This window comes from Geotrypetes seraphini, chromosome 7, assembly GCF_902459505.1.
Source record: "Geotrypetes seraphini chromosome 7, aGeoSer1.1, whole genome shotgun sequence".
Classification (NCBI taxonomy): domain Eukaryota; kingdom Metazoa; phylum Chordata; class Amphibia; order Gymnophiona; family Dermophiidae; genus Geotrypetes; species Geotrypetes seraphini.
Window position 1 is genome coordinate 35,189,282 of NC_047090.1, and position 27,369 is coordinate 35,216,650.

The following is a 27,369-nucleotide window of genomic DNA, read 5'->3' on the forward strand; positions in this document are numbered from 1 at the left end:
CGTTTCAAAATTTCTCTCAATGGGGCCCGTCGTGTTTCCGAGGGGAAAACTGACGGAGGAAAAGACAATCGATAAGAACCACTGCTTGCTCACGCTTCCTGAAAACTGAAGGACAGCACGCATGAGTTATAGAAAATGGACAGAGTTCAGTGGGCAGTGGTTGCTCTGGACTTTCATCTCCCCAGCACTTCCCTCTTCATTTAGGGGTGCTTTTACTAAGGCGCGCTAAATGCTAACGCGTCCATAGAATATAATGGGTGCATTAGCATTTAGCATGCACTATTTACTGAACGCTAAATCGGCTAGCGTGCCTTAGTAAAAGACCCCCCCCCCTTAGCAGCTGACCACCAGGGCAAAAACCTGCTTTGCTCACTGCTGAATCAGAATATCTAAGAGGGCCCCTCCTAAACAGTTGGGACCTAGGCTTGTGCCTACGTTGGCTATGCCTTAATCCTGCCCTCAATATAAATGTATGTGAGTGTAATTTTCAAAGAGAAAGTTTGCTCAAAATTCCCTAGGACACGGGTTCAACGTCTCTGCATTCCTACCATGCAAGCTAGGTGACATTGTTTTTAAATTATCCGGCTTGTAATGCAATACAATGGCATACATAGGGTATGTGACACCTGGGGGCCCATCATTTTTTGCACCCCCCCCTCCCAGCCCATAATTTTTTTGACCCCTCCCCACCCCCCCTTGGTACGCCACTGCTACGGTTCCAAAAAGGCTAAGAAGCCGGCGGGAGCAGCAAAAGCATCCTTTAAGGAACACCTTCCCGATCTGGCTCTATCCCGCCCCCTTCGTGATGCCACCAACCCAGGCAAGGTCGGCCAATGGCTGAGAACGCTGTCCGGTGGCGCCATGAAGGGGGTGGGATAGAGCCAAATCGGGAGGGTGTTCCTTAAAGGACGCTTTCGCCGCTCCCGCTGGCTTCTTAGCCTATTTCTTGGCCTCGGGGTGGACCGGCAGCCGCGCTGAAGTGCAGGTCCCAGGAGGTTCCGGACCTGGCCGGCTGTGCACCCCCCTAGAGCTTGTACCCAGGGTGGTCCCCCCCCGCCCCACCCTTGGTACGCCACTGATGCAACAATCAATCTCCCGTGAGTTTTCTTTTGCATGGCATAGAATTCTATGGAACACAATAAAAGCATAAAGGGCTTTCAAGTTCCAAGTAATCCTACTTTGATGAAGGATCCGACACGGGCCATGTTTCAGTATCTCCATCTGAGTTAGGGGTCAGAAGGTCTTGTAGTTCAGAAGAAATGATCAAAATACCAAAGTCACGCTTAGTTTAACAATTGAGCAACATGTATACGTTCTGCTATAGCATATGCATGTAGTTTAACTCTTAGACGAAGCGTGTTTCTTTTCCACCAGTTTGGGCAATATTTTCCAGTGTATTGATCTTTTATACAAGACTTTTTGGCCTCTGAGGGAGAGAGGTGCCCAGGGAAGTGGCGCCCCCTCCCTCTTCTCCGCCCCATCTGCTCTTTCCCCACCCCCTCCTGCCACACACCCCTTTCCCGTCTCCCGTACATCTTTAACGTTCCTGGTGTGAGCAGCATCCCCAACCTGCTGCTCCCGCCAGCATCGGCTCTTCCTCTGACATCACTTCCTATGCATGGGTCCAGGAAGTGATGTCAGAGGAAGAGCTAACATCAGCGTGTGCAGCAGATTGGGGTGGCTGCTTGTGCCACGAACATTAAAGAGGTACGAGGGATGTGAAGGGGCGCCCCTGCGCGGTGCTAGGGGTCGGGGAAGGAGCGAGGGGGGTCGAGAGGCAGATGGGAGCCAGTGCCCCCACCAAGACGGCGCCCAGGGAGGACCGCCCTCCACTCCACCCTTACCATGCCACTGTCCTGACGCAGGCAGAGAGGCTGAAACCCAGCCCATGTCGGGACCATTATTAAAGTAGAATTACCTGGAACTTGAAGGCCCTTTGTGCTTTATGGGGGTTTGTTCTGTGGAGTCCCTCTTCTGTTCTACATACAATTAAATGGAACATCATTTTAATGGAAACTGTTGATTTTCTTTGAAAAATATGCACAAATAACCTTCTGCCCTGCGTTTCATGTCAGAACAAATGTTAAGAGTCAAATGGGAGTTGGAAAATATACATATTACTCATCTTTTAATAAAAGATTATAAATCTTCTGCAGTAACAATCTTCAGTTCTATGTCTCATTCTGTAAACATCGTATTTCCATCGTCAGTCTTGTAAAGTATTTTCAAACACGCAACATGATATGCAGCTCACACCTCAGTTGTATACAGTGAATCATGCTTACGAACTAGATTTATTTGAAGTTGCATTGGTCCAGTTAAATGGTTTTTTTTTTTTAGTGAGGAAAAATGAAAAAAGTCACATAAGAAAACAATACTAGCGAAAAAAAAAGACACAATTATGTTCTCATTATGATAATTTCTCCGTAATATATTTTACACATAAATAATGATTTTCTATTTCAACAAAAATAACCATGAGGCACAGTTACTTATAAATTAAATGTACATTGTTTCTGAGTTTTATTTTTGTTTGTACAATGTCAGTAATAAGCACTTCTTTTCAGTATATAAGGTCTCCTGGCTTTAGTGATGTGCGTTTGTCTCTTCAGAATGTAGGGAATTTTTCTTTTGATGACGTCGTCTTTCTCACGGTTAGCGCTTCCCGGCTCAGGAAGGTCTTGTTGAGGTAACTGCAAAAGAAGAGAAGAGAAGACTGAGGGGGGATATGATAGAGACTTTTAAAATATTAAAAGGATTTGATAAAATGGACCAAGAAACAGCATTACTAACATTTTCAAATGTGACACGGACTAGAGGTCATAGCCTGAAACTGAGTAGGTTCAGGACAAATGTCGGGAAGTTCTGTTTCGCGCAACGCGTGGTGGGTGCTTGGAATGCACTCCCCGGGGAGGTTGTGGAGGAGACTACTGTACTGGGATTCAAGCGCAAGTTGGATGCACACCTACTTGCATATCATATTGAGGGATACGGTAATTTTGGGTCTCCAAAAAGGAGTACTTAAATGGGCCGCCGCGGTTGCGGATCGCTGGACTAGATGGACCTCGGTCTGATCCGGCGAAGGCGTTTCTTATGTTCTTATGTTCTTATGAAAGAGAAGAAATTCAGCTTTCTGAATGCCGTTATAAAAAAAATGTGTGTGTGTGTTTGGGGGGGGGGGTCAATTAATGGGTGTTTGCACAATGCAAACTTGTTTTCTGTTCGCTTTAGATTCTTTTACTGTTTGGGGGGGCATTTTTCAATTCATTTCATGCATGCAGATTAGGTTAATTGGTGTGATAATTGATCACGCCATTAAAAACTAATTTAAATAATTTTTTTAAAACTATGTTTAGTTTTTAATGCCAACAAAAAGTGCAGTACAATTTACATACAAATAATAATAAGCAAATAAGCACTTATAAAGAATCAGAATCTATACAAAAAATAAAATTCCCTCCCCCATCCAACATTACCATCAGAAATAATACCAAAACAAAAGATATACCCCCTCCTGCTCCCATCCCCTCCCCCCCGGATGTGTTGGTGCAAAACAACAGAAAATAAAGATAAATTTTTTAAAAGTTAGGGGTCCTTTTATTAAGGCGTGCTAACTGATTTAGCACCTGCCGCAGGTTAGGGCCTGCTAAATGCTAAGGCGTCCATTATATTCTATGGACGCCTTAGCATTTAGCACGCACTAATCTTTAGCATGTGCTAAATCGGTTAGCACACCTTAATAAAAGGACTTCTTAGTTAATTAGAGTTGCCATCTGTGCCTAACAATGCCTACCTTAAAAGTAGATGTGGTTAGGGGTGGATAGATATGGTTGACCTATGCTTCGCTAGGTGTCTGTGTTAGGCACTGGTAAATTAGGCCAGGAAAAACCTGGCCTAACATACCGGCGCCTACCACAAAGACTTCTAGAGAGGTCTAAGCATGCGTAGGAGCCACTAAGCGTGCTTCTAAAAGTGGCACCTAGTGTTGCCAATTGGCGCCTACAAGTTAGGCGTGGTTAAGCGTCATTTCTAATAGAATCAGACCCTCAGTTCATTTCTCACTTCCAGCATGCTAAACTAAGTTATTGCACTTCAGTTCAGAGGTTAATGTATGTTAAGTTGATTTAGCATGCATTATGGCCCTGATTCTATAAAAAAACTGGCACACTTAGCCAATCTAGGAGCCTAACTTAATTATTTAATAAGCCTTAATTGGCACCATTAATTGAAAATTGCAATTAAGGCAGGGGTGTCAAACGTAGGCCCGTGGACCAAATTTGGCATGCAAGGTAATTAGACTTGGCCCACGAGTAAATGCCCTCTGTTCCTTCCTTCCCTCCATCCCATTGTCCACCATCTCTCTCCCAGCTTCCTGGTCTCACATTCCAAGCAGCCTGCAGAGGATCGCCGGTCAGCTGTAACGAACCTAGCTGGCTGCCGTCGACCTCCACAGCACATTCTCTCTGCCACAGTCCCGTACGTTAGAGGAGGGGCGGGACCATGGGTACAACAGAGGGAACGTGCTGCGGAGGCCGACGGCAGCCTGCTAGGTTCGCTACAGCTGTCCAGCTATCCTCTGCAGGCTGCTTTGTAGGTGAGACCAGGCAGCTGGAGGATGCTAAAAAGAAGGGGGGAAACATGCAGGCCTGGGGGGGGGGCAGCAGCGGGTGGGCCCTGGTATAGAAGTACAAGGAGGGAGGGAAGGAGGGATCCAAACAGATGTGCATATGCCAGACTGAGTGTGTGTGGGGGGAGGGGAGAAGGAAAGAAATAATGGGTCTGAAAACAGAGGAGAGGGAGAGAGATGGTGGATAATGGGATGGAGGAAGGGAAGGAACAGAAAGGGATGGATATGGTGGCTCTTAACGCCTCAGTTGTGAGGTTGAATGGGCTATGTTGATTTAGCCCCTCTTATTGGGCTGCACAGGGAGTCAGCTGATAGTTGAAACACTATACGATTTGTAGTAAAATACGCCGCTGCCATCTTACCAATAGGTTTGAGTAAAGTGGAGGTTAATAATGGCTCTGGTAAGTGTAGGTGTTCGATTTGATCAATAATATGGGATTTTTAGAAGTTTTTTTTATAAGATATAGAAGTGATATTATTATTAAGATAAATGAATCCTTTTTATGTATTTTATAGGGAGATCCTTGATAAAGCAAATCCTTTGTGAAACATGTCGGATCATTAAGTCCCAGTAGCATGGAAAACATGATGAATTTAAGTTGAGTATGAAATTCATCACAAGATATAAAATATAACTATTTATAAAACCTCTAAAAAAAAGTTATATTAGTGTTGGATAAATTTAAAACGAATATAAAATATGTTAAATGAATTTAGGCCAATGAGGAGAATTAGACACCAGCATTCCTACCAGATACAAATCATTATCTAAGGTGGAGGAGGTGTGTCTGAGGCGGTGGTTTTGAAGATATTGATAACACTAGCATTAGTGTGAAACATTGTAGGTGTTGGGGTACATAGTTAAGTAAAATTCCTAGTTTGAACCCTGACAACAGATCCAAAGTGATAAATAACAAGCCATCTTTAGTGGAACATATAGAATGCTATCATATGTGTGCATCACCAATTGACCCCATTTACTGTCCTATCATAAGTGTGCATGTCTAAATTTTTGTGCATTATCCCGTATTGTCACTGTATTCTATAAAATTACAGTAAAGAATTGACCCCATGTCATGTCCACAGAAATATCCAAAAATATCCAGAAAGGCACATTCACAGGGTTTTGTCTTTTTTTTCCCCCTCCATTTTTCAGCCTTAAAAAAAGAAAAAGAAAAACAGATTGAGATAAGTGATTTAGCTGCCTATTAAATAAGGATACACTGTGAATATGACTGAATTTTAGTATCTTAACTTCACCGTTAAAAGTTTCGGATTTTTAGTCAGTATACTTAAGTCCTATTTATGAAAAAGTTTCAAAAATTCAAGTGGGGCATGGGCCTATGACTGGAGCATGGAGCTATAAAATACGCTGACAGTTGAGTCTGTGATAGGACTACACGTATGCTCCGAATCTGAGGCCCTTCTCCCTGGAAAGAATTAAGATACTTACACAGTGGATATGTTATATTAAGTGGTGATTTCTCTCTATGTGAGTAAGTAATTTTTAGTCACCCATATCCCTCTATGCCTCTCGTAAGGAGATGTGCATCTAGTTTGCTTTTAAATCCTAGGACGGTCGATTCCACTATAACCTCCTCTGGGAGAGAATTCCAGGTGTCAACCACTCTTTGCGTGAAGCAGAACTTCCTGATATTTGTCCTGCACTTGTCCCCCTTTAGCTTCATTCCGTGTCCTCTTGTCCGTGTCACATTGGACATTGTAAATAATTTTTTTTTTTTCCTGCTCTATTTTGTCGATTCCTTTCAGTATTTTGAAGGTCTCGATCATATCCCCTCGCAGTCTCCTCTTCCCAAGGGAGAACAATCCCAGTCTCTTAAGTCATTCCTCTTATTTCAAGTTCTCCATACCTTTTATTAGCTTCGTTGCTCATCTCTGCACCCTCTCCAGCAGTTTTATATCCTTCTTTAGGTTGGGAGACCAATGTTGGACACAGTATTCCAAGTGTGGTCTGACCATTGCTCTATAAAGCGGCATTATGACTTTCTCCGATCTACTCGTGATTCCTTTCTTTATCATGCCTAACATTCTGTTTGCTTTCTTTGCCGCTGCCGCGCATTGTGCCGAGGACTTCAGGGTCCTATCTATCAGTACGCCCAGGTCCTTTTCTTGTTCGCTCTTACCCAGAGTTGCTCCTGACATTCTATACTCGTGTTCCTTGTTCTTTCTGCCTAAATGCATTACTTTGCACTTTTCTACATTAAACTTCATCTGCCATTTCTCTGCCCATTTCTCTAACTGACACAAGTCGCTCTGGAGTTCCTCGCTATCCTTCTGCGATCTGATTGCCCGGCATAGCTTTGTGTTGTCTGCAAACTTGATGATCTCACTGGATGTTCCTTCCTCTAGGTCATTGATGAAAATATTAAATAAGATTGGCCCAATTACCGAGCCCTGGGGTACACCGCTAGTCACTTTCTCCCAGTCTGAGAAATTCCCATTTATGCCCACTCTCTGCTTTCTGTTCTCCAGCCAATTGCTTATCCATCTTTGTATATCCCCCTCTATTCCATGGCTTTATAGTTTCCTGAGAAGTCTTTCATGTGGAACCTTGTCAAACGCTTTCTGGAAGTCCAAGTATATTATGTCCACTGGTTCTCCACTATACATTTATTTGTTCACGGTCTCAAAAAATTGAAGTAAATTCATCAAACATGATTTCCCTTTCCTGAGACCATGTTGACTGGCTCTCATCATGTCGTGTGTATCTAAGTCCCAGACTATGATTTTAGGAAATTATCCAAACCATTTTTAAACCCTGCTAAGGTAACTGCTTTCACTGGCATCAAATTCCAGAGTTTAATTACACATTGAGTGAAAAAATATTTTTTTCTGATTTATTTTAAATCTACTACTTAGTAGCTTCATTGCATGCCCCCTATACCTAGTATTTTTGGAAAGAGTAAAGAAATGATTCACAGTCTTTTTTAGAACACTATCATATCTTCCCTGAGCCATCTCACATCCAAGCTGAAGAGCCCTAGCCACGTTCGTCTTTCCTCATCGTGAAATAGCCCCATCTCCTTTATCATTCTCATCACCCTTTTCTACTACAAAATGACCCGGACACAAGTAATAAGTGGAAATTATGGATAATTCAGACCGAGCAAGAAAGGTAGGATGGGAAATTGCTTACCTCCCAGTGCTGAAAAGTTCTACCGTGACAGATTTTCTGGAGCTGATACGTAGTCAGCATCGCTTCCAAGTTAAAGCCGTCCACCGAAGCGGGAAACAGTTTCCTCAAAGCCTGCTCCTCGTCACTCGCTTCCCCTGTCTCCTCTGCGGGGCCGTTTAAATTGTTGATAAGGCTGCAGACATGTAGCAGAGCCATTTTCCAATAAGGAAGTCTTGCTTTATTTACCTAAAGAGGGCATAAGAGTTGCAGAGCTTTACACGATCTTTCAAAGATGGACTCAGTTGACTTCTCATGCAATTCCATCGAAGCGGAACCTTTCCCCTCCCCCCTCTGATGTCAATAAATCGGGGCTTGGTCACCTCACATGTATTTACTCATGTCTTGAATGTTTGAAAGCATACTCTTAAATCGGATCTTTTCCAGATAAGCCCCGCCAAAAAGTTAACCCCCGCCACAGTTTTAGCTAACACCATGCTAAGTGAATACTTAGGGAAAGTGATATACAAAGGGGGGTAGAGCTCCCCCCCTTGAATCCCCCCGAGTCATTATTCAAATCATGTGAATAATTTCCTCGGAGGGCTTCAATAGTTTAATAATTTATAAGGTAGCGTGGCTTAAGTTTTCGCCTGTGCACTTTTTGCATTAGTGGTGGCGGGGCTTAAGTTTTTGCCCGTGCACTTTTTGCATTAGTGGCGGGGCTTATCTGGAAAAGACCCCTTAAATCTAATACTGTTTTATACAGTATTATGAGTGGATTTGGAAGATTTTATTTATTTATTTTTTAAAAAAAAAATGATATACCACCTAAATTCGAGGCTGTTTACAATACAACATAGACAAATATACATCCTCAACTACGAACACACTACCGTATTTCCCCGTGTTTAGGCCGTAGGACATGCCGATTTAGGTTTTAAAACTCTGTGGCCTTCTTTTACTAAGGTGCGCTAACCGATTAGCATGGGCTAAATGCTAATGCGTGCATGTTAGCCTAGGGCAGAGCTTACAGAAATGGGAGTGTGTGGCGCAGTGGTTAGAGCTACAGCCTTAGCAGCCCGAGGATATGGGTTCAAATCCCTCGCTGCTCCTTGTGACCCTGGGCAAGTCACTTAATCCCCTCATTGCCCCCAGGTACACTAGATAGAATTTTAGCCCACCGGGACAGATAGGGAAATACGATAAAGTACCTGAATGTAAACCGCTTAAGATATAAGTGGTATAAATAAATAAATAAATGAGTCAGGGACAATGACAAAACTCACAGGGACATGACAGGGAAATGGAATTCCTGCAGGGACAGGGACAAATTTGTCCCCGTGTCATTCTCTAATTCAGATAATATCTAACTCAGTGGATTGCCCAAAATGATTTCACAGCACAGCAAAGTTCATACAACAGTGAACAATCTTTACATGCATGGACCTCAGACCACCATCAGGGTAAATACCGCTGACTGTTTCATTCTTCATTGGTCCAACCTTTATTATTGATTTTTTTGTTCATTTTTTTGTTCATTTTATCCATGTTTATAACTTAATTTCCTTAAAATTAATAATAACATCACTTAGCTTTTAACTTATAGTGACACTATCCATTCTTCACCTCTCCCATTCTCTAATTCAAACACAGTCTCTGTCTCCACCACTTCTTCTGGGAGACTATCCCATGCATCTCCATCTGGGGGTTTTCATGAATGGCCGAGGGAACAATTTTGTAAACCTCTCTGCTGTTTAGCAGAAGTCAAAAATGTTTTTAAAAAAAGTGATTCTTCATGTGCATCTTTAATTTTCTCTTAATACGATATTCAAAAGTACTTAACTGTGAGCAGGCCTGATTCCAAGATAAATGCCACTGAGTAGGGCCATTTGTTGATTTTCAGTGGCAATTTTTGAATAATGCCATGGAAAAGCATTGCAGACCAATCTTGCTAATATGTAGGGTTCCCCCAACCAGTTTATATGTATTTCTGTTCCAAAATTGGAAATGCATACATTCAGAGTAAGCACAGTATAGGGCAGAGTTGCAAATTATCTACATAGCAATGAAATGCTATTAAAAAATCTGTCTAGGGTTGTCCAGATGGGTACCTGCCATTGTAAACTGCTGCGAAGGAGAAGGACATTGAATTTCTCACTTAGGGCTCCTTTAACTAAGCTGCGTTAGGGCATTAACGCGTGGAATAGCGTGCACTACAATGCCACACACGCCAGACACTAAAGCCAGCATTGAGCTGGCGTTAGCTCTAGTCACGTAGCGCGGGTTTAGCATGCGCTAATCTGCTGTGTGCACTAAAAACGCTAGCGCACCTTAGTAAAAGGAGCCCTGAAAAATAGATGGATCAATTAAAATACAAACAAAATCCCACCCACCACCGCTATCCTCTTGCAAAATAAAACCTTACCAAACAAAAGGAAGAAAAAAATAAATCAATTAAAAACACTTTTAAATACACATGTGGGGAGGCAAAATCGAAAGGGACGTCTAAGTCCGTTCACGTCCATCTCACAAGTTGTCCAAAGTAAAAATAAAAACAAAAAAACAGCTTAAGACACATTTTCAAAAGATATGTCCAACTTTTTTTTTGTTTCGAAAATTGTCTAATTATACGTCCTGCCGATCTGATCGTCCAAGCCACTAAATCGTCCATCTTTTACCACATTTTCGTTCAACTTTCCGTCCAAGTCCAAAATGCCTAGAACAAGCCCTGTTGGAGGGGAGGGGGAGGGAGGGTCTACAAAGTGATGGACTGCACACCCAGACATGCCACCTAAACAGTGGGGTACCTTACAGGGTACTGCTGTGAACTTCACAAAAAGGGTGCCATGGCTTCTCCTCACTACAGCTTCCTTATAAGTTACGGTGAGCCCCCCAAACCACCTCCAGCATCCCCTAGACCCACTTATCTACCATCCCAATAGCCCTTATGGCTGCAGGAGCCACTTATATGTCAGTACAAAAGGGTTTTGGGGGAGTTTAGGGGAGTGCACATGTTTTAGTATCAATGCAGTGATTACAGGGGCTTATGGGCATAGGTCCTCCTCTCCATGAGTCCCTAACCCACCCCCAAGACGACTTAAGCTGCTCTGGGCTGGATGACTAGGCTTTCCTGTGCCAGGCAGCCAGGTGATGATGGTCTGGAGTCTGAATTTTAAAGTTATAATTAAAATTTTTATGGGGGTGGGGGGGGTTAGTGATCACTGGGGTAGTGCGTGGGGGTCTGTTTTATGTGTTTGTAGTGCTTATCTGGTGACTTTAGGTGGGTTTTTGTGACTTAGACCATGTTTTACATGGTCTAAGTCACAACGTCCAAGTTCCGTCGATCGTGGGCTGTATAACTTTCGGTTATGCATGCTGTATGACTAAGTCTAAGCCGGCCCACGTCCCGCCCATCTCCCGCCCTCGACACTCCTCCTGAAATGCCCCGTTTAGCTTTGGTCATTCAGCGGCATTATGAAGGCCTGGGTCGTTTAGAAATATGTCCAAAACCTGTTTTTATTATCAGCACTTGGACATTTTTGTGAAATGTTCGTCCAAGTGCCGACTTAGGCCGATTTTTGGACGTTTTTCTCTTTCGATTATGAGCCCCATAATCTTCCAAAACTGTAATAAAAGGCCTCTTATTGAACAACTATCTGAATTATCCAGATAACTGCGGTTGGTGACATAGCTGGATTTTCAGTTCTGCTATCCAGCTAATGGATGAATATCCACAGTTACGGTTTAAACTCCACAGCTGGCGTTCGAGAGATTTGCTGATTACAGAGTTCCAATATTGTGACGACCATATTTATAGGTCTTCTTTATGAACTAAGGGCTCCTTTTACTAAGGCGCGCTAGCGATTTTAGCGCCCGCAAAAAAATTACCGCGGGCTAAACCGCTAAACCGCGCGGTACGCTTCTAGAATAACGCCAGCTCAATACTGGCGTTAAGATCTGGCACGCGCGGCAATGTAGCGCCCGCTATTCCGCGTGTTAAGGCCCCAACGCACCTTAGTAAAAGGAGCCCTAAAAGTTGTACAATGGCGATAAGCACTCAGGTATGTCCCTTTGAGCAAGGAGTTGGCCACGGATGCCAAAGGATAAACCACAGGATGTCTGCATTATCTCAATGCAACGTTTATAAAAATGACCCGGCACAGATTAGAATTTGGCCTCAAGCACTCACAATAGTACAATATTGTGTATTAAAGTTTTTTGGGTCGTGGAACGAATCGTCCGAGTTTCTTTTATTTCCTAGGGGGGAATTCGCTTTGATATACGAGTGCTTTGGATTACAAGCCTGCTTTCCGGAATGAATTATGCTGGCAGACCAAGGTTTTACTGTGTGTGGTTTGGCAATCCATAAAAGCAATACTATATTATAGGAACCTGATTACACTGACCACACCCAATACAATCAGATTCCTATAATACAGTATTGGTTTTATGGATTTCTAAACCACATACAGTGGTGCCTCGCATAACGGACGCCTCGCACAGCGAACGCTGCGCACAACGAACTTTATGTCTTGATTCGTACAACGAACTTCGTTTCACACAACGAAGTCGCCCGAGCTGCATCCTTAACTGCCCTCTCTCCGCCTGGCTCCCTCTTGCCCCCCCCGACTCCCCGACACGATCGGGGCAAGAGGGAGCCCAAGCCCTCTTGCCCCCCCCCGACTCCCCGACACGATCGGGGCAAGAGGGAGCCCAAGCCCTCTTGCCCCCCCGACTCCCCGACACGATCGGGGCAAGAGGGAGCTCAAGCCCTCTTGCCCCCCCGACTCCCCGACACGATCGGGCCAGGAGGGAGCCCAAGTCCTCCTGGCCACGGCGACCCCCTAACCCCACCCTGCACTACATTACGGGCAGGAGGGATCCCAGGCCCTCCTGCCCTCGACGCAAACCCCCCCTCCCCCCAACGACCGCCCCCCCCAAGAACCTCCGACCGCCCCCCAGCCGACCCGCGACCCCCCTGGCCGACCCCCACGACACCCCCAACCCCCTTCCCCGTACCTTTCTGTAGTTGGCCGGACAGACGGGAGCCAAACCCGCCTGTCCGGCAGGCAGCCAACGACGGAATGAGGCCGGATTGGCCCATCCGTCCCAAAGCTCCGCCTACTGGTGGGGCCTAAGGCGCCTGGGCCAATCAGAATAGGCCCGGGAGCCTTAGGTCCCTCCTGGGGGCGGGGCCTGAGGCACATGGGCCCAACCCGACCATGTGCCTCAGGCCCTGCCCCCAGGAGGGACCTAAGGCTCCCGGGCCTATTCTGATTGGCCCAGGCGCCTTAGGCCCCACCAGTAGGCGGAGCTTTGGGACGGATGGGCCAATCCGGCCTCATTCCGTCGTTGGCTGCCTGCCGGACAGGCGGGTTTGGCTCCCGTCTGTCCGGCCAACTACAGAAAGGTACGGGGAAGGGGGTTGGGGGTGTCGTGGGGGTCGGCCAGGGGGGTCGCGGGTCGGCTGGGGGGGCGGTCGGAGGTTCTTGGGGGGGGCGGTCGTTGGGGGGAGGGGGGGTTTGCGTCGAGGGCAGGAGGGCCTGGGATCCCTCCTGCCCGTAATGTAGTGCAGGGTGGGGTTAGGGGGTCGCCGTGGCCAGGAGGACTTGGGCTCCCTCCTGGCCCGATATTGTCGGGGAGTTGGGGAGTCGGGGGGGCAAGAGGGCTTGGGCTCCCTCTTGCCCCGATCGTGTCGGGGAGTCGGGGGGGGGCAAGAGGGCTTGGGCTCCCTCTTGCCCCGATCGTGTCGGGGAGTCGGGGGGGCAAGAGGGCTTGGGCTCCCTCTTGCCCCGATCGTGTCGGGGAGTCGGGGGGCAAGAGGGCTTGGGCTCCCTCTTGCCCCGATCGTGTCGGGGAGTCGGGGGGGCAAGAGGGCTTGAGCTCCCTCTTGCCCCGATCGTGTCGGGGAGTCGGGGGGGCAAGAGGGCTTGGGCTCCCTCTTGCCCCGATCGTGTCGGGGAGTCGGGGGGCAAGAGGGCTTGGGCTCCCTCTTGCCCCGATCGTGTCGGGGAGTCGGGGGGGCAAGAGGGCTTGAGCTCCCTCTTGCCCCGATCGTGTCGGGGGTGCCAGGGACCACACGGAGTCACCCACCGTACCACCCGATTCGGGTAAGCGCAGGTATCGGTGGGTGGCTTATTTGCGGGGGGGTGCCTTATTTTACATTTTTTTCTAAAAAGGGGGGGCTGTCTTATTTGATGGCCCTGCCTTATCATCGGGGAAACACGGTAGAAAAAAAAAAAAAATGAACAGTTAAGTCCCAGTTTTTGCCGCTGAGACTCTGCCCTCTCTCACTGTAAAATTAGACTCTACTTAGTCTGTCTTTAAATTTAAAAAATGTGTGTTGTTTTAAAAAACAATTATGTTTTTAGATGTATCTAAATAAAAATAATAACCAAAAATTTATCTTTTTTTATGTCATCTTAGCATATTTTATGCTGCAGAACGAATTATTTTTTTTTACATGTATTCTTATGGGAAAACGCGTTTCACATAACGAACGTTTCGCATAACAAACTTGCTCCTGGAACCAATTAAGTTCGTTGTGTGAGGCACCACTGTATTTGGATTTATTTTATATAATATCAAGTTTGTGGTTTACCTATACTGGAACCCCCGAGGAAGGCAATTATTGCTGGAACACCGGACCGTGTCGTGCCTGGTTCATAGACAACGGCGTGAAAGGCAAAAGTGTGTGCCAACAATTGAGCGCAGCGCGCGCCGCCGTGCCGCTCTAAATTACAGTTTTTAGGGGCTCCGACGGGGAGTTTTGTTGGGGAACCCCCCCAGTTTACTTAATAGACATCGCGCCGGCGTTATGGGGGGTTTGGGGGGTTGTAACCCTCCACATTTTACTGTAAACTGAACTTTTTCCCTAAAAACAGGGAAAAAGTGAAGTTTTCAGTAAAATGTGGGGGGTTACAACCCCCCATGCCCCCCACAACGCCCCCACAATGCGGCGCAATGTCTATTAAGTAAAGTGGGGGGTTCCCCCCCACGCCCCCCGTCAGAGCGCTAAAAACAGTAATTTAGAGCGGCGCAACGGCGCGCGTTGCGCTCAATTGTCTGGGCGCGCCTTTGTCCCAGCGCACTTTTGACCTGACACCGTCGTGCCTGCATCATACTCTGTGTTGTACTGTTCATTGATATTATACTACCTCCATCGCTTGGACAAGTTTTTATATATTTTGTTCCTTTAATAAGCTCTAACCACTAGGATATTTGCACCAGCTCAACGGCACAGCAGTTTAATTCCCCCCATGCATCAGGTATGCAATAAACATTTCAACAACAGGTGAGATTTTATTGTGCTAAGAAGACACTGAATTCCCTGGTATCTCTTTTTCTCAATAAAGAAAGATCCCTCAATACCAATTACAGTCATGGTGGATTTGTGGTTTGCCTTTCATATTGCTTTCTAGTAAACTTGAATTACTTTCTGCTACTGTGTTCAGCATAGGAGCAAAAAGGTCCAAAGAACAACAGAAGCAATTTATTTTGGAATAAGACTTCCTTTTTTTTTTTTAGAATTATTTTATAAGAAACAATGATATCAGATACAATGATCTTGACCCAGAATTAATTACCACAGGCACAAAAACTTATACTGCTGAAAGTGGACGTGATATATATCATATACAGTGGAACCTTGGTTTACGAGCATAATTCGTTCCAGAAGCATGTTCGTAAACTAATTTACTCGTATATCAAAGCGAGTTTTCCCATAGCAAGTAAGGGAAACTCGTTTGATTCGTTCCACCTCCCTTCCCCTCCCTGAGGCCACTGGTGCTGCTCCACAGACACACACACCCCCGTGATCCGGCATCCCCCCTCCGCTCGCGTCACCTCCCCCTCCCTCCGCCATAATCACTTACCCCACTCTGGCACCGGCACTAGCACCAAGGCACAGGACATGTTGGTGCCCGAAGATCCTCCCTGTTGCTTGTGCTGGGCCTTGAGCATTTGCGAGAACTAGAAGGCTTTGAGCATGCGCAGATGCTCAAGGCCCAGCACAAGCAACAGGGAGGATCTTTGGGCACCGGCACCGGCATGTCCTGTGCGTTGGTGCTGGTGCCGGTGACAGAGCGGGGTAAGCGATTGTGTTTGGGTGGGTGAGTGGGGGATGCAGGATCGCGGTAGGGGGAGGGGCAATGCGAGCAGGGGGGATGCTGGATCGCGAGGGTGGGGGATGTTGGATCGCAAGGGGGGGCTCGCAAATTGAGACAAGCTCGGTTTCCAAGGTGCGGATTTTGCAAATGTTTTGCTCGTCTTGCAAAACACTCGCAAACCATGGAACTCGTAAACCGAGGTTTGACTGTATATTGTAAGCTCTTTAGGCTATGTAGTAATATAACATAAGAACAGCCATACTGGGTCAGACCAATGGTCCATCAAGCCCAGTAGCCCATTCTCACGGTGGCTAATCCAGGTCACTAGTACCTGGCCAAAACTCAAGGGGTAGCAACATTCCATGCTACTGATCCAGGGCAAGCGGTGGCTTCCCCTATGTCTTAATAACAGAGTATGGACTTTTCCTCCAGGAATTTGTCCAAACCTTTCTTAAAACCAGCTACTCTATCTGCTTTCACCACAACCTCTGGCAACGCGTTCCAGAGCCTTTCCAGCAGCCCCAGAAAGAGTACTATACTGTAGATCAGGGGACGCACTGCAGATCTTAGGGCTGTTATCTCATATCAAAATAAACCAACCCCTTTACACTCTCCTTTTACTAAGTTCAAAAGAGAGAGGCTAATTAATACAAACAGGGCTGGATTCAGTAAATGGCACTCAAGAAATGGTGCCCCAAAATCCACGTGTAGCGCAATTCTGCAAGTTGTGGGCCGTTTAAACAATCATGCCTAGAGACGATTTCCACAGCAAACTTCGGGGGCAAGGATTTACACCAGCTGAAACTGTCCCCCAGTCATTCTCTACTTAGTAGCTATGTTTACTGGTGCCCATTTCTGAGCACCATTTAAAGAAATCCCCCATGTATACAAATCTTCCACATTTTAGGATCACGTATTACCGTAGGTAAGGTATGTATGAAGATGGAGAAATGCTAGCACATACTTCACACCCTCATTCACCCAAACATTTGCACCCATATTTCACTTCATAATCTTGATTCTCAAACCCTATAAACTTGTGTAAAAAAAAATCTTCTTGTTTTGTGTGGATTTTCAAATAAAGTGAGAATCTTTGAAGTTAGGCATCTGACTGAAAATTTACTCTAATCATAATAAAACCCTAAGTGCGCATGCGCACTCCTACCTGCGTGATCCCTGCCTCTGTGATCCGTAACTCCGTGGCCGGCAGAGGAATGTTAAAGTTCGGCGCATTCGGATGACGGTTTGATGCCAGACAGACAGGACAGCTGCAGAGCATCAGCGGAGAATCAGCTCCAGCAGCTAAGAAGGGGCACAGAACTTTCAAAATGGCATAGCAGAGGCCAGGACACCTGAAGCCCGCCACCGCCAACTGATACCAGGAAGAGAAGGAGGCGGAGGCAGCGGCGACCGAGTGACAGAGCCAGGGCAGGGAAGGCCACAACTACTGCCACTCCCTGGTCGCACACGTGTCCAGTCTTCTCCTCTGCCTCCACTCTCCCCTCTGGACCAGAGCACCATTGCAGCTTGCAGAAGCCGCTTTCTCTGCCCACCCAGCGGCGAACCTACCACCCCTTACCTCTGAATTTGAGTTTGTTGGGTGGGTCAAGGATGAGGATCTGTTTATTCGCTGCCATGGCGCTGGAGGCTGGTGGCGCTGCCTCAGAGAGGAGGTGTGGTGGGCTGAGGGAGGGGGAGGGGAGGGCAAAGGAAGGGGGCGAGGTGCAGGCGGGGAACAGGAGAGAGGGAAAGAGACAGAAAGATAGACAGACAGACAGCGGCCAAGGAGAGAGACAGACAGACAGAAAGACAGACAGACACAAAGACAGCAGCCAAGGAGAGAGCGAGAGAGAGACAGAAAGATAGGCAGACACACAGACAGTGGCCAAGGAGAGAGAGAGAGACAGAGAGAAAGACAGATAGACAGCGGCCAAGGAGAGAGAGAGAGAGAAAGACAGACAGACAGTGGCCAAGGAGAGAGAGAGACAGACAGACAGAGAGAAAGACAGATAGACAGCGGCCAAGGAGAGCGAGAGAGAGAAAGACAGACAGACAGCGGCCAAGGAGAGAGAGAGACAGAAAGGCAGACAGACACACAGAGAGCATCCAAGGAGAGAGAGAGAGAGAGAGAAAGACAGACAGACAGCGGCCAAGGAGAGAGAGAGACAGAAAGGCAGACAGACACACAGAGAGCATCCAAGGAGAGAGAGAGAGACAGAAAGACAGACAGAGAGCGGCCAAGGAGAGAGAGAGAGCGACAGAGGGAGATAGAAAGACAGACAGACAATGGCCAAGGAGAGAGAGAGATAGAAAGACACACAGACACGCATACAGTGGTCAAGGAGAGACAGAAAGAAAAAAGACAGACAGGCAGCAGCCAAAGAGAGAGAGAGAGACAGATAGACACATCTATTCTAGCACCCGTTAATGTAACGGGCTTAAACATTAGTACTTAATAAATCAGTTCTCGCTCATATATATAGCATTACAATCAGAAATGATTTGTTAAGAAAAAGAATGCAATTATTTGCCTAAAAGAGAGTCATGAACTTTTGAATTTAAGAAAAAAATCATCCTCTAAGCAACCAATTAGATTTCATTTGCTTATCCTGATGCCTTACATCAAAATTACATTATATTTTAATTGTATTGCAATTAAACGTTAATCATTTATTAGAAACAATGTGCCCTTAGTGTTATATTACTTTATACCACTCATAATTAATTAAAGTGTTTTTCTTTAGGCTGTACTGAGTCCCAAAAATAGCCAAGGTAAAGACTGAGGAGCATTAAAAGGAAAATATTAAACAGAGTGAAACTCATTCTGTCTTGATGCTAGATTTCATAGATGGAAGTACAGTGGTATTTTTATAAGGAACTTGAATTATGAGAATGACTCAGGGACAAAATTTTTCCCCGTCCTCACAGGAACTCAAGTTCCCCATCCTCACAGGAACTCAAGTTCCCCGTCCTGTCCCCACGAGTTTGTCGCTATCCTTGCTCCATTCCGGGAAAATGAGTTCCTGCAGGGATGGAGAAAAATTTGTCCCCATGTTATTCTCTACTTGGGAGAATAGTATAGAAAATTGAATAAATAAATAGTGTGAAAAGTTTCAGCCTCTGATAACCAGAGCTGGTATTGTGACATCATAATGCCTCATTCCACCAATGCCTAAGTGCCAACCTCATCAGTGATGTCACAATGGCTTGACTATCTTATACTTGGCTCACTTGTACTACATTTCTAGAGTGGTGCAATGTAGAGAATGACTCGAGGACAAAATTTTCCCTGTCCCCACTGGAACTCAATTTCCCCATCCAGTCCCCATGACTTTTATCACTGTTGCTATTCCTGCCCCTGCCCCTGCCCCAATCCTGTAAGCTCTGCCTTAATCGCACAAGCCTTCAACAGATCTGATTTTAAAGTGTTTGAGGCTTGTGCAGATGAGGACGGAGCTTAGGCATTGGTGGAATGAGGCATTATGACATCACAATCTGAGCTCTAGAATGTTGCTACTTAAGATTTTAAAGGGTTTGAGGCTTGTGCAGATGACGACGGAGCTTGCAGGAAGGGGCAGGGACAGGAAAAGAACTTGACAGGATGGGACGGGAAATTGAGTTCCGGCAGGGATGGGGAAAAATTTGTCCCCATGTCATTCTTTAACTTGAATGTATAAGACAACGTCGTATGGGCTCAGTGCAGATCTTATATAAATGGGCTCTTTGGGGGGGGGAGAGTTGATTCCACAAGAGGGCACCTCTGATGCCGTGCAGTGAGACTCTAATCCATAGCAGAACCTGGGCACCCAGTTATTGTTATAGAACAGCAGTATAACTTGGCAATGGCGCATCTTATATATAAAGCAAACAAACAAAGCGAAGTTCTTGCCTTGCTATAATAACAGTCCAAAGGAAAAGGCAAGAGGGATGTCCTTTCACTAAACAAAAGGTATTCTTTAAAATGCATACTTTTCCAACATGGATCCAGGTTTCGGCATATGAATATGCCTTCTTCAAGGGACTTTTATTGCTACTGCATGCGGAACACACATGCGATCATCTTGTAAAATAAACGCATATAGCCGTGGGAACGACATTAGTAAACGACGCTATGGAAACACTGCAGTTACACCAGCCTATACACGTGATGTAACTGTGAGGCAAGGGTGCATATAAGTGGAAACCCTGACCACGTCTCTCCTGTTCTCCAGCCACACATAGCCCTGACACCCTGTCAGGCCCCAGAAGCTTTCCCTCTGCTACAGTTTTCCACTTATGCAGAGACAGGAAGCCGTGGCAGAATAACAAAGCCCTGGTTTGCTTTCTTCTGGCCGGCTCCCTCCTCCCTTCCAGCCACAGTTGTTTCTCCGCACAAAGCTGTGGGCGGTGGCTCCCACGTGCATTTCGTGGCGGAGCCAGAAGCCTTCCCTCCGACACTAGCGGAAGCTCCTTCGATGTCAGAAGGCAGGCTTCCGGCTCAGCCACCGGTGGAGAGTGTGTGGCGCAGTGGTTAGAGCTACAGCCTCAGCCCACACTGCTCCTTGTGACTGACCCCTGGGTAAGTCACTTAATGCCCCAGGTGCATTAGACAGAGTGTGAGCCCACCGGGACCGACAGGAAAAACTGCTCGAGTACCTGAATGCGAACCACTCAGACTATAAGTTAATAGCAGCAGACAAAATACTTAGAAGCCATGAGAGCTTTTTCAGTCACTTCATTTACATCAAACGAAGGCAGGGTTAAGGGGCACAGTCAGTCATAATAATCTGTTTTCCAGGTACCTGAGACTGCTTTTGTTTTTGTGAATTATTCTCAGTTCAGGTAATTATCTTGTTTATTGAGTTTTGTTGTTTTTTTTTTAAACCTATCAGTTTGTTGACTTCGCCGCTGTCATTCTTTGAAGCTGTTAGGCTTGAGTGACAGCAAATACTGGAAAATGCTTTGACTGTGTCTCCAATAACAGCGTAGAAAGGGGGGGGGGGATATACATTCAGTGAATGACAGCTCATCATTCATGCGGAGAAATAAACTTTCTGTCACATAAGATTAGAGCAGTAGATTTTCTTCCAAAAATGAGCACGTTTCAAACTTCTTCTTTTTTTTTTTTTTTTAATTCTTTATTCATTTTAAATCTAACAACAAGTGTACAAAAATTATACCAATACAAAACAAATATATAACACTTGAAAATCATTCACAAATAATCATAAAACATAAAAATTATCACCCATCCCACTCATTCTCCCTCCATTACTATCCATAAACATATTTCAAGTGACCCTATCATAATCAAATAGATAAAATAATACATCCTTAAAAACCACCCCCCCTCCAAATAAAATCAATATACCTAAACAAAGGAAAATGATACGGGTACACGTTTCAAACTTCTAATAGTAATGATCTAAAGGTAGATATAGTCTGCCCATCCTAGTTGACCAGCATTTGCCTACATTTCCAATGCCTACCTTTGATGCGAGTCACATTTCCCTAGGTGCTTTAGGCCGCCTAATGCCACCTCTGGCACTAGCCACGCCCATAGTGGCATTCAAAGCACCCATGGAGACACAATTCTAGCACTGATTCTTCAGGCACCTTGAAACTCAGTTAAAAATAGGGTTGTCAGATTTTACTATAGCAAAATCCAGACCCCCCCCAAGGCCCGCCCCCAAGGCCCACCCAGTTCCACCCATCCCTGCCCCATTATGCCCCAGTCCTGCCCCCAATCCCGCCCCAGCCCCGCCCCCTGCTGCCCAACGCGATCAAAGGAGGTTTGTCAAAAACCCGGGCAAAGTGCCGGGATTTGGAAAGCCGTCGGGACATGTCCTCAAAAGGCGAACATAGCGGGGGAAATCTGAACATCTGGTAACCCTAGTTAAAAACATAGTTTAAACAGCATTTTTTTTTTTAAACTGAGCTTGGGTGCCTACTGGCACCTAAGAAATTGGCATTGGTTCGAGAATCTGGGCCTTAATGTACAGCACTGCATACATCTAGTGTGCTATAGCAGCCGTACCTAGAAGGAAATGATTTATTAATATTTCCGAAATCAAAACCAAATGGAACTGTAAATATAAAGCTTAATAAACCATTAACTCATCTGACATATTATTTCATAAAAGGTTAGGTAATCCGTGGCATGGAGGAAAGACCTCAGACTATGGGCTCCTTTTACGAAGGTGCGTTAGGGCCTTAACGCGCGGAACAGCGTGTGCTAAAATGCCGCATGTGCTAGCCGCTACCGCCTCCTCATGAGCAGGCGGTAGTTTTTAGGCTACCATGCGCTATAGCGCGTGCTAATCCGGTGCGTGCACTAAAAACGCTAGCGAACCTTCGTAAAAGGAGCCCTATATGTCCGTATCATATGCCAGCCTGATGGCCATTCAGCCAATGCGAACAAAAATGTTCAATCACCGGCCATCCTCCTGCCACCTTCAATTTGTGTGTAAAATCACGCTCAATAATGTGCAAAATCATGCATATAATGTATGAATACTGCAAGATATTAAAAAAAACAAACAAACATATATCTCAGTGGCATCAGACAGATCATTCTAGAAACTAATTCTGACGCCACTGAGATAAGTGGTTTTTTTTTAATATCTTGCAGTATTTATACATTATATGCATGATTTTGCACATTACTGAGCATGATTTTACACACAAATTGAAGGTGGCAAGAGGATATCCAAGATACATCACTCCCCACTTAAATCTTCACTGCACCAACAAGAAATCCCACAGAATTCAGCTGTTCGCATTCCCTTCGCTAAAGCTTTGTCAACTCAAAAGATTCCTAGATAAAACCCTCGCCTTCCAAGCAGCCAAGATGAACCCATGGCTAGCCCAAATGATACTCGAGGCCCCCACCTACCTCGACTTCAGAAAATCACTCAAAACCTACCTTTTCAGCAAACAAGACCCTTAACCGACCCTTCAGATAATCTCAGGGCCCCTTACCCGACTCTTCTCCTTCACGATAGCTCCTATCTCCCCCTGCTTCTCCTACCCACTTCCTTCTTCATCCACCAAGTCTGGCCAAATCCATTGTAAATCCGATAAATTTGTTGTAATTCTTCCCTCTTCATCTACGAAGTTGGCTAAATTTGTTGTAAATTTCCCTTTTTCATCTGCCAAGTTTGGCGATATTTGTTGTAAATCCGATAAATTTGTTGTAAATCTACAAGTCTATGCGGATCCTAATCTAATTTAATGTAAACCGCCTAGAACTCGCTGGGTATGGCGGTATATAAGAATAAAATTATTATTATTATTATTATTATATCCAGTGACTGAACTTTTTTGTCCGCATTGGCTGAATGGACACGGACATAGAGTCTAAGGCCTTTCTTCCTTGCTGCAGATTACCTAACTTTTTATGAAATAATGTGTCAGATGAGTTAATGGTTTATTAAGCTTCATATTTACAATTCCATTTTGTTTTGATTTCTGCAGTTGTTGGCTTTGGCGCTTTTGAATATTTTGTTTTTGGTTTTATTATGAGGTCCTACAGTCAAAAGCAGTCATGGCGACAATGAGGTCTTAGCTGTGATCTGTCAATTGATCGGAGCAAAATCACTTACCTTTGACGAGTACGCATTGCTCAATAGATCTGCTTCTAATGCTTTTAGTTCCTCTTCCGAATCTGTGATTTAATGACAAGCACAAGAGTTAAAATAACCGCCCAAACTGTGTTAACATTTTAGTAGTTAAAGGTGTCTCCTAGCATCCTCTTGGTCCTATCAAAAGAAGTGTCAAATTGTTAGCAAACGGTGTCGTTAGTATGCACGATAAATGTGGTCAATAGACCATTGCAGGGTGAGTGCTTTCTAGGAGAACAGTCAAATCAAGAAAACGTTTATTGAATTAAAAAGTGGTTGTCTTGTCTGGTCATCTAATCTCTTCTGGAAATCCTTATTAAAACTCTATGAACTTTTAAGCAAGGTTTTAACCTATCCGAGAGATAGCACAGGTGCTACAGTTTATAAATGTTCCAATATTTTCTTCTGTAGAGTATGTGCAGGGGCGTAGCGAAGGGCGATGGCGCCCCTCCCCTGCCCTTTCCCGCCCACCCACCCCCGCCTTGCATGCGCACCCCTTCCCCGTACCTTTTTAACTATGATGTGAGCAGCCAGCAACTTACTGCCCCTGTCGATATCACTTCCTAGGTGTGGGTCCCGGAGGCGACATCAGAGAGAGCGCCAAAGCCGACACAGGCGACAGGTTGGCGGCTTCTTGCGCCAATGTTAAAAAGGTATGATGGAAGGGGTGTGAACGTGGCAGGGGAGAAGTTGGGGGGGGGCAGAGAGGAGGTAACCCTGAGCAAGATGGCGCCCAGGGCGGACCACTGGCCTCACCCCCCTCTTACTACGCCGCTAGGGAGTCATGGCTTCAATTTATAATAATTAACCAGATGCATGAAGCATTTTCCCCATACACACAACAGGGACAAAATTATTTAGTAGATCTATAACTATATGTTTATTCAACTGTTACTATGACTATTCTTTATTATGCAATTATAACACTCGGGCTGAGAAACAAGGAGATACGGTGCTTTGTCCAAGGGTTGAAATGAAAGGGGGAAGTGGAAGAATTAAGACCTTCTAACTCTTCTAGCTCCTGGCTAGTTAAATCACCTGTTTTTGTCTAACCGCTAATTTGCACTTAACCGGTTAGTTCTACATGAAAATAACCGATTAATGACAAATTCAAAATTGGCTTTTTTGGGGGGAGGGGGCATTTAAGGAGGGGGAGGGGCAGAGTCAACACTTGGCTGATTAAGTTCCGATATTCAGAACTTAACTGACCAGGTATACTACATAGATAGGATTGCTTAAAGTCAGTCCTATTGTTATGCCCCTTAGCCAGTAAGGGCTAGATTCTATAAATTGTGCCTAAGCGTGCCTACATTGTAGGAGACGCTCTGCTCCGTTATCAATCAACTGCTAGGCATCACTTATAGAATCAGGCCTAGCAGTGCCTAAGCAGACTTAGGAGTCACTAGGCACCGTAGAGGTAGACTCTGGTATGTTAAGACCAGGTTTTACTGGGCCTAATTTACAGGCACCTAACTCGGATGTCTTGAAGTGCCTAAGTCAACCATGCCTATTCTTTCAGGTAGGCATCGGAGGGTGCCTTGACTTAGGCGTGGATAGGCGCTGCTCTGAGTTCCATGCGGAGCACTTAATTTTTTTTAATATCAATTAACTTCATCGGCACAGTCAATTACCATGCCATTTAAGCTAATTGAAACAATTTGGGTTGCACATGGATTTTAGTTAGGCATTGGTAGGTGCCTAACTATGGCACCGTTTATAGAATTAGTTAATAGACTGCATTAGCCGGCTCTACAAACCCGGAAATGCATTACGAAAGCCCAGAGAAGGCCCGGTAATTAATTTCTGGGCATAATACTGGTAAGGTTCAGCAAAACACTGATCACCACCAGCTGAACATGCGGCCTTTATATGCTAGTATGCCACCTATTCCGCAAATACTGTTTTAACTTCCATAGCATGTTATTTGCAAGGGGGCATCCACAGGGGCAAAACAGGTTTGGGAGATAGGTGGAATTCCCTCTTATCCAAGTAACTTACAGAATACTGTAAGTCACTTGTCTCCTTGCTACAGTTAGACCACAAACATATATCAGCAGCCCTATGGCTGGCTTAAGCCACACCTAAATGTTGGGTTCATTGATACTGAGTTAAATTAGTATCTGATAACAGAACCTCAACATCTAGTTTCCTTAGAGAAAAGGCAACTCACTCTAAAGTGGGAGGAGCTACTGAGAAAGCCATAGACAGTGTTTCTGTCTATTTGAATTCTTCTTTGGCTTTCTAAGCTCTAAGATTTAGAATGACCTACCATTAGTTTTAAGACAATTACACCCCTATTTACAATTTTGCAACGAGTTGAAATCATACCTCTTTAAAACAATACAATCATTGTGAATTTTATTTTGATTGCAATTCTATGGCATTTAGAATGTTGTTTTCCACGTTTGAAGGATTTGTTCTTTGTTATCTGCATAGAACCCCAGTAGATATTGTAGGTTATTGAAATGGAATAGAACAGAATACAATTATAGACAACCTGGCAATTTTCAGTGATGCTGCTTCCAACACGGTCCATTGTCCGATCACAAATGGTGGGAGAGAGATTGCCACCACAAGAAATCTTTCAAATGGGGATCATCTCTCAGAAACTTTAGGTATCAACCAAGCATAGAACACATTGTATTCTCTGAACAATCAGTGACCAAGGTAAAAAGCATAAAACCAGAGCTTAAATCTACTAAACATTCTGTTAATATTCTAGTGGCTGTATTTTAAATTAGCTGCAACGAGTGGAGGTTAATTATGGGAGACCAAAATAAATCCCATTACATTAATCAAGACTTAGAAAGTTTGTGAATTTTTATTCAAATGTACAAATAAGAAGGGACCAATAAATATTACATATACCTTAATAATCTTAATTCAAAAAGTAATCTTTACTACCAGGCTTATTTGCTCTTTTTTTAAGCAATTTTATCATCATCTAAATTAACCCCCAGGATTCTTATTATAGCACTGACTCAAAACAGTCACTTAGGGTCTGTTTTACAAAGCCGCACGGCAACAGCCCTGAAGCCCTTTAAATCTCTATGGTCTTCGGGGACGTTTCCGCGCAGCAGTCGCTAGCGCAGCATTGTAAAACAGGCCCTTAAAGTAGATCAACTCTCAGTGGCCTAACTCATAAAAGCCTGGTCTTCTTAAAATGAGTCAACAATATGAGAAGAACAAATTAGCAGGGAACAATATTTGTATGTCATCTGCATAAATCATGTGCTACAAGTTAAGCTACCATAAATGATTGGTCAAAAGAATAAATAGTAAATAGTAGAGATGAAAAAGAAGATCCCCGAGGAACTCCATGATCCACGAGTCTCCAAGTGGATTCTTCACCATATAACACAACCTTAACATTCTGTCACATAGAAAAGATTCAAAACTTATAAGGAGTGAACCTGCAAGCCCCAATTCCATCAAGAGCGCTGTTCCCTGTAAGCTGAGTGGGAGCCCCCCCCACCAACGGTCCTGCCAGCAGGGGGTGGTGTTTCACGTTTTCACATTTTCATTAGCGAAGGACAGGCAAGCTCTGCAGAACTCCAGAGTGCATGAGCAATTGAAAGCACAGTATTGAACCATCACCCCCTGCTGGCAGCAATGCAGTTGGAGGACTGCCGCTCAGCTTACAGGGAACAGTATTCACGAGCACTGAATGGTTAACGGTTTCTTAGGGGGCCTTAACATTCAATAAGAGTAAAATGATCCTATCACCACTATCAAGATGCAATCTCTTAGATTCTATTGCAGAAATCAATACGGTTTCTGTACTAGGGTTAGTCCAAAATTCTCACCTACAGTCACTTATTTGCATAAAGGGCTCCTTTTACAAAGCCACGCTAGCCGCTACCGCCTCCTCTTGAGCAGGCAGTAGTTTTTCAGCCAGCG

At 45.0% G+C, this 27,369-nt stretch overlaps 1 protein-coding gene across 1 annotated transcript in view; it reads right to left on the reverse strand.

The window, feature by feature from the left end:
• Positions 1-2,543: 2,543 nt before the first annotated feature.
• Positions 2,544-27,369, reverse strand: part of NTS (neurotensin) — a 34,341-nt gene continuing 9,515 nt past the window's right edge. Inside the window, exons 2-4 of the mRNA XM_033951823.1 lie at positions 23,452-23,513; positions 7,785-8,009; positions 2,544-2,693 (exon numbers count right to left, since the gene is read on the reverse strand). Of these exons, the coding sequence (XP_033807714.1) occupies positions 2,544-2,693; positions 7,785-8,009; positions 23,452-23,513 (437 nt within the window). The remainder of the gene's footprint in view (positions 2,694-7,784; positions 8,010-23,451; positions 23,514-27,369) is intronic.